At 41.7% G+C, this 11,985-nt stretch overlaps 1 protein-coding gene across 1 annotated transcript in view; it reads left to right on the top strand.

Annotated features, from left to right (window-relative positions):
- The first annotated feature begins 259 nt into the window (after positions 1–259).
- pi4k2b (phosphatidylinositol 4-kinase type 2 beta) overlaps positions 260–11,985 on the top strand; it is a 20,087-nt gene continuing 8,361 nt past the window's right edge. Inside the window, exons 1-6 of the mRNA XM_061769664.1 lie at positions 260–814; positions 6,122–6,273; positions 6,683–6,763; positions 6,864–6,983; positions 7,093–7,224; positions 8,020–8,173. Coding sequence (XP_061625648.1) covers positions 469–814; positions 6,122–6,273; positions 6,683–6,763; positions 6,864–6,983; positions 7,093–7,224; positions 8,020–8,173 — 985 coding nt within the window. The 5' untranslated portion in view covers positions 260–468. The remainder of the gene's footprint in view (positions 815–6,121; positions 6,274–6,682; positions 6,764–6,863; positions 6,984–7,092; positions 7,225–8,019; positions 8,174–11,985) is intronic.

The following is an 11,985-nucleotide window of genomic DNA, read 5'->3' as shown; positions in this document are numbered from 1 at the left end:
ACTGTGTGTGTCTGGCCTACAACCATTTCCTTGCTTATACTTGAAATACCGTGACTGAGTGAAAATTATCTGATCTATTTGGCTCTTCGTTGAATGACTGGCTGTACTATAATGTGTCCGTCTTTTGTTTACAGTTAAGTTCTGAACTGTTGTTGCGTTGACGTGAGCGTACGAGGTCTTTTTCGACTGATTGTGCATGAACGGTAACTGTACGGAAAGCATCTCGATTTACAAACAGCACGTGAAGGCAACTGTGGTAAACACTTGGTTGCGCATGCGTACTGTGTGAACAAGGAAGTAGGTGTGTGGTCATGTACAGAAGATGAGCGAAATAATCTGTTATGAAAAAGGGTATTTGGCGTTCATGTGCTCTTAAATGGACAATATCTATTGAGAATGGATTCTTGACAATTTATACAGAGTGTAGTATTCTATGAGTGGATTGTAAGAGGTAAGTAGTGCGCGACAATGATGTCCGAATGCGACGCGACAGAGACCGGCGAAGCCGCGTTGGACACCGAGACAACTGCGGTTTCTCCACCGGAGTCCAAGTTCTCCACCGTACGTCGTCCCAGAGTGTTATTTGACAAGAGCACAGTGGGCTCGGGGCTTCAGGCTAACCCCGGTGTTGCCGTTCGAATTTCGGACTCGTGTGAAAGCGTCTTGACCGAGCTTGAGGCGGAAGGCTCCGGTGAAGACGCATTGCTGTTGCCGTGCTTTACTGGAAGCTCGTCCCCGCTGAGAAGTGCTCGAGACAAGAACTGGCGGAAGAGAGACAGCTCGTCGTCGGATAAAGATACTTTAGCCTCGCCAGGTAACCACAGTGTAACAAGTGCTGTTGTATATGAACATAAATAGGTCCGGTATGTGTATTTATAGTTGCTTACATATCCAGCAGAGTTTCGAGAGCTAATGGTGTGCCCTATACTTATCACCCATTAAATAATAGCCACATAATTGGTAACCGGCTATCACTGAACTGATCTGAGCTTAGTGACATGGTGCATTATCCTGTAAGAGGTAGCCATAAGAAAATGGTACTCAGTTGACCCAGAGGGCTCTCAAAAACGGGCAACACGGTGTTTATTCATTTGAAGAAGTGCCACAATCACCCAAGTGTTTATGTGGAAAGAAGTCAGTACAGCCTGTCACTCACTGCACAGCACATGTAGCATTAGCATTTAGCCACTGCTCGCGGTGAGGCCACCAGACGAAGCAATAGTCTATCGTGTCATCATTATTCAGGTTGGGTAAAATGGCAAAACTAGTTGATCTGTATTACTATTAAAGTTGATACATATGTGAAAGTAGCAATAATAGAATCAACAAGAACAATATCATCATAACTGGAGAATGATAATGTTTACAATCCAAGGTGTCTTCATTATCCCAGAGGGGGCAGTTTGTTTATTTGGTATCTTGTACCTCCAAAAATACTCAGGACTTCAAACTAGTGCACTTGTTATATTTTTCTACATTCGTTGTGCCGTTGAGTAAAAAATGTTTTGCCTTATTTGCTTAGTCTGCCAATATCATGTTGTGATTGTTTTAAATATTGGTCGCCCAGCCCTACTTTATGTCATCTTAAGTCCTATGTTAAAAATTGACCAATCTGTGAGTACCAATGCACACTGCTGACATGTTTGCGTAGTACAATGTGTACTCAGTCGTGTCACTCACATGCTCTGATGCAATGTTCATGTTATCTCCATTGTCCACTGATGATATGATATGATATGATCAACTTTCAACTGCTTACTTGAATACTTCATGGTCCTTCAGCTTGGTAGAAGATGTTTTCTAGTATTTTTTTTTCTCTATTGATTCCATTTCAGATTTTTCGTGTAACACCAGTTCTGGTGATGCCACTTACTACATTCTTCATGTAATATATACCCTTCCATTTTGTCTTTTATTGTTCTGTCTCTCTCTGTGCTGGGATGTTATTCAAGCACAGTCTATTTGGGCTACAGATCTAGGCCACAGGTAAATGTCCTTATCTAGTAGGTCTTAACATCCTCTTGTCTTTGGACAGCTGTGTTCACAATATAAGATTACAGTTGATAACATCTGTTCTTTCATATGGTTTGTTTTTATTCACAGCTTTCACAGTCTGTGGCAACATGCGGTGCACATTTATCAAATTTGATTTTACCTACATAAAATGCATTTATTCTTATTTGGGACATGTGCACTATTTGATCATTTTAGTTCAGACCAGCGGCACGGTGGCCGACTGGTTAGCACATCTGGCTCAACAGTTCTGAGGACTGGGTTTCAAATCCCGGCCCAGCCTGTGTGGAGTTTGTATGTTCTCCCCGTGGCTGCGTGGGTTTTCGCCGAGTGCTCCGGTTTCCTCCCACATCCCTAAAACATGCATTGTAGGTTGATTGAAGACTCTCAATTGCCCATAAGTGTGAATGTGAGTGCGAATAGTTGGTTGTCTATATGTGCCCTGTGATTGGCAAAAACAGGCAGCACTGTGTTTATTCATTTGAAGAAGTACCACCACCACCCAAGTGATTACGTGGAAAGCATAAAAATGTGAGCGCAGTCACTACAGCCTCTCACTCACTGCACAGCCCACGTAGCATTAGCAGTTTACCACTGCTAGCGATGAGGCCACCAGACGAAAGTCAATCGTGTCATCATTATTCAGGTGGGTAAAATGGCAAAACTAGTTAATCTGAATGACTATTAAAGATGATGCACATTTGAAAGTAGCAATAATAGAATCAACAATAACAATCGCTTCATAACTGGAGAACGATAATGTCTACTCTCCAAGGTGTCTTAATTTTCACAAAGGGGACAGTTTGTTTATTTTGTATCTTGTACCTCCCAAAATACTCAGGACTTTAAACTAGTGCACTGTTGTTATATTTTTCTACATTCGTTGCACTGTTGAGTGAAAATGGTTTTGCCTTATTTGCTTAGTATGCCAATATCATGTTTGGGTTACTGTTTTAAATATTGACTGAAGAGTGTTATTAACATAAGGCGTTAATAAACTGTTGAACAACTCTTAACTCTTTATTTTTTTTGCCAGCTCACCCAGCCCTACTTAAATCATTCAAGCAGTTTATCAGCTATACCATATGATTCAAGTGTATGCAGGAGTTAAATAAATAACTGATTATTCTCAAGGAAAGTTTCAAGCGCATCAGCATCAATAGAGTCCAAAACTTTACTTGTTGCAAAAAGTAAACTCAAAGGATGGTAATTTTAAATTTTTGATTGTAGACCTTTTTTGTGAAGAGGTACTACTTTGACAATTTTCCATAAACTAGAAATCATACCTGAATCCAGACTGAAGTGAAATATCATAAAAAGGGGTTTACATATAGAAGAAGGTAATTGAGACAGGAAAGCTTGTGGCAAATTGTCTGGACCTGAACTGTATGAGTGGTTTAATTTTGAGATATTTTCTGCTATTGTATTTTTTGTGAAATAAATATAAGAAAGAAATGTGGATGGAACTGGCAGGTTGGTTAACATAACACACACAAACTGAAGAAAAATAGTCATTATCTTAACTTTTTCACAGTCATCAAACATGACTCACAAATGATATCCAGAATGTCAGACTTCGGAGAAAGTTGTGATTTCATAAAGTTCCAAAAAGTACGGAAATTCCTTGAGGTCAAGATTCGTTCCTCAACCAAACGAATGTCAACACACTTCAGTTTGCGAGCCTCACGCAACGCTAATTGCCACTCATTCTTGTTTGCCTCTGTTGGGGATTTATGGTACTTTTTATAAAGTCTGAACTGTTTGCCATGAATCAATTTTGTAGCAGATCAACTATACTTGGCGGCACGGTGGACGACTGGTTAGAGCGTCAGCCTCACAGTTCTGAGGACCGGGGTTCAATCCCCGGCCCTGCCTGTGTGGAGTCTGCATGCTCTCCCCGTGCCTGCGTGGGTTTTCTCCGGGCACTCCGGTTTCCTCCCACATCCCAAAAACATGCATGAGTTGGGGACTCTAAATTGCCCGTAGGTGTGAATGTGAGAGCGAATGGTTGTTTGTTTGTATGTGCCCTGCGATTGGCTGGCAACCAGTTCAGGGTGTACCCCGCCTCCTGCCCGATGATAGCTGGGATAGGCTCCAGCACGCCCGTGACCCTAGTGAGGAGAAGTGGCTCAGAAAATGGATGGATGGATGGGTCAACTATACTTGCTATACAGGTATGTGCCAAAAAATTAGAATATGGAGGGAAAGTCCATTTATTTCAATAATTTGTTTCAACAAGTGAAACATGTATGTTATATTAGTCCACCACAGACAAAGTGACATATTACAAATAAGATCAGAAATAAAGTTTTGTGTAATAATGTGAAATGACACTGGGAAAAAGTATTGAACACATGAAGAAAAGAGGTGCAAAAAGGCATGGAAAGGAGGAGGAGAAATGGCACATCACATCACCCTAAAAACACCATACAAACAATGAAGTTCAGAGGTGGGAACATGATGGTGTGGGGCTGCTTTTCAGAAAATCATACTGGTAAACTTCACATTATTGAAGAAAGGAAGAATGGGCAAATGTACCTATAGATTTTTCACGAAAATCTGCTGCCATCTATGAGGATGATGAAAATGAAACGTGGGTGGACATTTCATCAGGATAATGATCCAAAACATACTGCCATGGAAACTCTCAATTGGTTTAAAAAATACAAAAAATAAAATAAAATAAAGCTGCTATAATTGCCCAGCCAATCACCTGACTTGAATCCAATCAAAAATCTATGGAAAGAACTGAAACTCAAGGTCCATGAAAGAAGCCCATGGAGCCTTCAAGATTTGAAGACTGCTTGTGTGGAGGAATGGGCCAAAATCACACCAGAGCAATGCATGTGACTAGTTTCTCCATACAGGAGGCATTTTGAACCTGTCATTGCAAACAAAGGCTTTTCTACAAAGTATTAAATAAGTACCAGTTGGCGTGTTCCATATTTTCCCCCTGTGTCATTTCACATTATTACACACAACTTAATATCTGAGCTTATTTGTTCTACTCTGCAATTGGCTGGTGACCAGTTCAGGATGTACCCCGCCTCTCGCCTGGAGATAGCTGGGATAGGCTCCAGCACGCCCGCGACCCTAGTGAGGATAAGCGGAACGGAAGATGAATGAATGAATGACTGAATTTGTTCTACTTGCTTTGTATGTATGGGTTGCTTGGGTTGTTCTTAACATCTGGTGAAATGTTCATGTCAGTAGCACCTTTGGAAATATATGTAGTGAGAAAAATGGGGACGTGTTAAATACTTATTTCAGCCGCTGTAGGTTTTCTGCTTCCTGCAGTCACACCATGCATAGATTAAGATGTTCATGCACATGTGGCCTATCATGAGAAGAGTCGGCATAATTTGACCTTTTAGGTTAGTGGTTTATTATTGGAAGCGCAAATATTGTAGTAGGGAAACAAAAATGGTGCATCCTTTTCTCAAGTAATTTCCTTTTTGAATTTCATCCCCTTGAAGTGAATTTGCAACAAAGCTGTTGTTCTGTGAATAATGGCATAGATGTGTTCTTGCCTTTGAATTGTCCACCTCTTTCTCTCCCTGTGTTGGTACCCTCATCATTGACAGCCTTTCTGTCAGCTGACTGTTTAAGCCCCCATGTGGCAGAGTGCAGGGTAGAGGGCATGCAGTGTCCTATGTTTGGGCTCTCCTGAAATTAATAATTAACACTAAAAATCCCTCCTGATATTAACAGACACGGATTTAGGTGCTTCAAATGTTTACATCTGCTGATCTGGCTAAGTTTCCCAAAGAGGACTAAATGTTTTAATGTTGTTTTCTGTGTATGTATAAACAAATATGACAGTCTGGAGCCATGATTGATCACCTTATGCTGTCAATTAAGATCCTTGCATGTTTTAATGACAATTGTGACTGTGTTCAGTCATTGATAATTGTGATTCGAAAATGTTAACATTTGATGAGAGGCATGGTGTTAAAAATAGTTGTTAATAGTTGTTTACATACACTTATTTCCATATTTCTGGCTTCGTAAAATGTTGCAGTGTCATCATGCTACTTTTGTTAAAAAACAAAATCGACAAGATCCGATTCTGATATGAAAGTAAATACACATTTCTATTGATTCATAGGTGTCAACAGTGGGGACTTCAACCTTTTCCCAGATGATCCTGAGTTTGCAGATATTATGCAAAGGGCAGAACAAGCAATTGAGGGTGGAGTCTGTCCAGAGAGGATTTCTCAGGGCTCCAGTGGAAGTTACTTTGTCAAAGACCCAAAAGGGGTGAGTAAAGCATTTATTTGTGACATTAACAACATCAGAACAATATTGATATTTTTCGAAAGTGTTTTTTGGTAAATAAAGAACACGTCTCCACCCTCAATGAAAAGAGTATTAAATATGTTTTTGGCTCATTAATGGAGCAAAAGATTGTTGGATCAATAAGAGATAGCCATCTTGCAGGATTAGTGCCGCAATTCCAAGTTAACGTGCTTGACAGGGAGAATGTATGGATCCAACTCTTGTTTGCATTATCTGTGGGACTCAATAATTGCTAATGTAACTTCACTTGACCTTTAGGACTTTTGTCACCTTTTTAAATGGTGCACTGAGATGTACGCGCATGTGGTATTTGTTTGTTTTTTGTCATGTGACAACTGAAAATCAACTTGAATCATTCTGTCTTCAACAGAAAGTCATCGGTGTTTTCAAACCAAAGTCAGAGGAACCGTATGGTCACCTGAATCCCAAATGGACCAAATATTTTCACAAAGTATTCATGTTGCATGTTTAGTCTTCTTATATAACCTCTGCAGTCATATTGTATGCAAGCAAATGCAGTGCATCATCACTGTGTGTATGTCTTTCTTTAGCTCTGCTGTCCATGTTGTTTTGGGCGAGGCTGCTTGTTGCCTAACCAGGGTTACCTCTCAGAGGCTGCTGCTTCGCTAGTTGATAGCAAACTTGGCCTGGGTGTGGTGCCAAAAACTAAGGTTAGTCTCTCAAAAGTGTATCTAGGTCCAGTATATAGTATTATTATTATTTTTTTTTTACCGGCTATGCCTGCTGCAAATGAACCGAGCGCTCGTCTTCTTCTATCAGGTGGTGTATTTGGCCAGTGAGACCTTTCATTACAGTGCCATCGACAGAGCCAAATCCAGAGGGAAGAAGTACGCTTTAGAGAAAGTGCCCAAAGTGGGACGACGCTTCCACAGAGTGGGCCTGCCACCGAAGGTAACACCATCACCTCAATTTACCGCAGTGGTTGTCAAACTTCTTTTGCAACCTGCCCTTTTTTGGATTTGAACCTTTGATTTTAAGATCCGATAGTATCTGTTATCAGGATTACGTACTGTGCTGTACATCTGTGCTCCCTAGCGAGTGCTTGAGTGCAGTCCTGTCCCAAGGCCAAAAATATTAACCAATGTTAAAAGATCTGCTCTTCTTTGCATGAATTTGAATTGTTATTGCGTTGAGTCTGTGTCATCATTAAATATATATTTTCTTAGGGATACACGATAACTCTCGGACCAATAACTACAGCGAGAGAAAAAAAGAAAACAAATACACCCCTCTCATTCCCACAACATTCTCACACAATTAGCTTTGTCCAGTTGCACTCAAACTTATCTTGGGAATGGCACAGCACTTTTGGGCCACTTTTGCCGCTCTGAGGGCACTTATGGCTGCTCCGAGGGCACTTTTTGTCGCACACATTGGGGCACATCGCGTAAAAAGGGGAGCACGTGTCCTCCAACCCCCACAGTTCTGCCGCCTCTGATTACAAATAAATCAAATAAAGAAATATACAAATACAAACCCTTTCAACATTATTCTCTTGGTTTAGGTAACCTTTTGGGCTCAACTGTTGCATTGGATTACATTTGCTTGTGCAAACAATGCTGTCAGGAAGTAAAATGAGGAAGTTAGCTGACATTTCTTTCATTTGATGGCATAATTGCACACAGTTAAAATGCAAATGCTGAGGGACGGTGATGTAATCCTTGGTGCTTTTGTATCTTTTTTCAGGTGGGCTCATTTCAATTGTTCGTGGAGGGTTATCGTGAGGCTGACCATTGGCTGAGACACTTTGAGGCAGAGCCTCTGCCAGAGAACATCAGAAAGCAGCTACAATCACAATTTGAGCGGCTGGTGGTGCTCGATTATGTAATCCGAAACACAGGTGAGTATGGTTAGTTCCTGCTGAGGTGTGTTGGTTAACTAGGGCGCAACATTACACCGCAATGGTGGACTGTAAAATTATTTTTCCGAATCTCTCTCTCTCTCTCTCTCTCTGTCTCTCTCTCTCTCTCTCTCTTTCTTTCTTTCTTTCTCTCTCTCTCTCTCTCTCTCTCTCTCTCTCTCTCTGTGTGTATTCTATGCTTTTGATATACTCTTTATATTATTACATTTGGTCTTAAATTGGCACTGCAGATAATGTTATGGTCCTCCGTAGGGATCTCCCGATCCGATCACGGATTAGCTGATTGGGATCGGGTGAAAAAGATCGGTTTTATTCATTTTCTGACATTTTAAATGTCACAAAGTGACAAAATAATCCAAAGGTACTAAGATCTTGCCAAATGGAACAGTAATAACTTTTTATATTAAACAATGTAACTTTTCGGGGTATTGTCGCGGTATAATATAAGTGACTGAAAGAGACACACAGACCGTGACACTCCGTAAGTGTGCTTTAATGACACCACTGGTGGAGTTTACTGTTGAACTAAACACGCAACAAAAATAATTACACACATTGTATATTCAAATACAAGACTCACATTATTGTTTTAGTAATTGCCATTTTAATGCCAAAAGAAATGCCCCATTGATGGGCTAACTAGAATTAGGATTAGATCACTGGTGGGATTGGCCTTCAAATAACAAATATTTACACACAAACTATGTAGTAACACATACAGACAGGTAATATAGCAATCCTCATAGCCATATATTCTTCCAAATCTGTGAGAAATGTGTGAAATTGTTTTTGGCACGCACAGAAGGACTATACAGTCATTTCACCCCTGACTGACATGAAATCAGACTGAAATTTTCCTGTTTTAGGTCAATTAGGAGGACCAAAATTAATTTCTCTCTCGCTCTCTCTTCTGTCTCTCTCTCTCTCTCTCTCTCTCTCTCTCTCTCTCTCTCTCTCGACATATGTGTGTGTGTATATATATATATATATATATATATATATATACACATATATATAGGCGGCACGGTGAACGACTGGTTAGAGCGTCAGCCTCACAGCTCTGAGGAGCGGGGTTCAATCCCTGGTCCCGCCTGTGTGGAGTTTGCATGTTCTCCCCGTGCCTGCGTGGGTTTTCTCCGGGGACTCCGGTTTCCTCCCACATCCCAAAAACATGCATTAATTGGAGACTCTAAATTGCCCGTAGGTGTGAATGTGAGTGTGCATGGTTGTTTGTTTGTATGTGCCCTGCAATTGGCTGGCAACCAGTTCAGGGTGTACCCCGCCTCCTGCCCGATGACAGCTGGGATAGGCTCCAGCACGCCCGCGACCCTAGTGAGGAGAAGCGGCTCAGAAAATGGATGGATGGATGGATATATATATGTGTGTGTGTGTGATTATAAAATATAAACGCAACAATTTCCCTCAGATATTGTTAATAAATCTGTGTGAGTGAGCGTTTCTACTTTGTTGAGATAATCCATCCCACCTCACAGGTGTGGCATATCAAGATGGTGATTAGACAGCATGATTATTCCACAGGTTTGCCTTAGGCTGGCCACAATATTAAGGCCACTCAGAAATGTGTGGTTTTGCTTTATTTTGGGGTTCAGGGGGGGTCAAAAAACCAGTCAGTATCTGGTGTGACCACCATTTGCCTCACGCTGTGCAACACATCTCCTTCACATAGAGTTGATCAGGTTGTTGATTGTGGCCTGTGGAATGTTGATCCACTCCTCTTCAATGGCTGTCCGTAGTTGTTGGATATCGGTAGGAACTGGAACACGGTGTCGTATACGCCGATCCAGAGCATCCCAAACATGCTCAATGGGTGACATGTCCGGGGAGTATGCTGGGCATGCAAGAACTGGGATGTTTTCAGCTGCCAGAATTGTGTACCGATCCTTGCAACTTAGGGCCGTGTATTATCATGCTGCAACATGAGGTGATGGTTGTGGATGAAAGGCACAACAATGGACCTCAGGATCTCGTGACGTTCTCTATGTGCTTTCAAAATGCCATCAATAAAAAGCACCTGTGTTTGTTGCCCATAACATACGCCTGCCCATACCATAACCCCACCACCACCATGGGCCACTCGATCCACAGCGTTGACAGCAGCAAACCGCTCACCCACACGACGCCACACACACTGACGCCATCTGCCTTGAACAGTGAAAACCGGGATTCATCCGTGAAGAGAACACCTCTCCAACGTGCCAGATGCCATCGAATGTGAGCATTCGCCCACTCAAATCGGTTACGACGACGAACTGCAGTCAGGTCGAGACCCCGATGAGGACGACGAGCATGCAGATGAGCTTCCCTGAGACAGTTTCTAACAGTTTGTGCAGAAATTCTTTGGTTATGCAAACCGATTGTTGCAGCAGCTGTACGGGTGACTGGTCTCAGACGATCTTGTAGGTGAACATGCTGGATGTGGAGGTCCTGGGCTGGTGTGGTTACACGTGGTCTGCGGTTGTGAGGCCGGTTGGATGTATTGCCAAATTGTCTGAAACGCCTTAGGAGACGGCTTATGGTATAGAAATGAACATTCAATTCACGGACAACAGCTCTGGTGGACATTCCTGCAGTCAGCATGCCAATTGCACGCTCCCTCAGAACTGCGACATCTGTGGCACTGTGCTGTGTGATAAAACTGCACATTTCAGAGTGGCCTGTTATTGTGGCCAGCCTATGGCACACCTGTGCAATAATCATGCTGTCTAATCAGCATCTTGATATGCCACACCTGTGAGATGGGTTGGATTATCTTGACAAAAGAGAAATGCTCACTAACACAGATTTAGACAGATTTGTGAACAATATTTGAGGGAAATGGCCTTTTGTGTATGTAGAAAAGGTTTTAGTTCTTGGAGTCCAGCTCATGAAAAATGGGAGCACAAACAAAAGTGTTGCGTTTATATTTTTGTTCAGTATATATCAAAAGATGAATAGGCGACAAATGTTCAGAATTCCAGCTTTTATTTCATGGTATTTACATTTAGTTGTATTGAACAGCTCAGGACAGAGGACCTTTTGTTTGAACCTACCCACTTTTCAAGTGAGCAAAATTATTGGAACATGTGCCTAATGGGTGTTTCTAGTTGCTCAGGTGTTGCCTTTTAGATTGATTGCTTAAACATTAGATAGTGCTTGTTTTTGGCTTTGGGGCTCACTTGTGAAAACTCCATTTGCTGTTAAGCAAACATGAAGACCAGAGAGCTGCCTTTGGCAGAAAAGCAAAGCATTTTGAAGCTGAGAGAAGAGGGAAAATCAATGAGAGCTATTGCACAAACATTGGGCATAGCCAATACAACAATTTGGAATGTCCTGAAAAAGAAAGAAACTATCAGTGTACTGAACAACAGACATCAAACAGGTCGGCCAAGGGTATCAACAGCAGTTGATGACAGAAACATTGTGAGAGCTGTGAAGAAACACCCGAAGACAACAGTCAGTGTCATCACTGTCTACCTCCATAGGACAGGGGTGAAGGTATCACAATCCACTGTTCGAAGAACTCTTTGAGAGAAGAAATATACAGCCAATACCACAGGATGCAAACCACTCATCAACAAAAAGAATCGGAAGGCCAAATTGGCTAATCCAAAGAAGTGCAAAGATGAGCCACACAAGTTTTGGAGCAAAGTTTGATGGACTGATGAGACCAATATTAACCTCTACCAAAGTGATGGAAAGGCCAAAGTATGGAGAAATAAAGGATCTGCTTATGATCCAAAACACACAAGCTCATCTTTGAAGCATGGTGGAGGTAATGTCATGGCTTGGGC

This window comes from Phyllopteryx taeniolatus, chromosome 4, assembly GCF_024500385.1.
Source record: "Phyllopteryx taeniolatus isolate TA_2022b chromosome 4, UOR_Ptae_1.2, whole genome shotgun sequence".
Classification (NCBI taxonomy): domain Eukaryota; kingdom Metazoa; phylum Chordata; class Actinopteri; order Syngnathiformes; family Syngnathidae; genus Phyllopteryx; species Phyllopteryx taeniolatus.
Note: the sequence above shows the minus strand (reverse complement) of the source record. Positions and strands in the feature narration are given on the sequence as shown.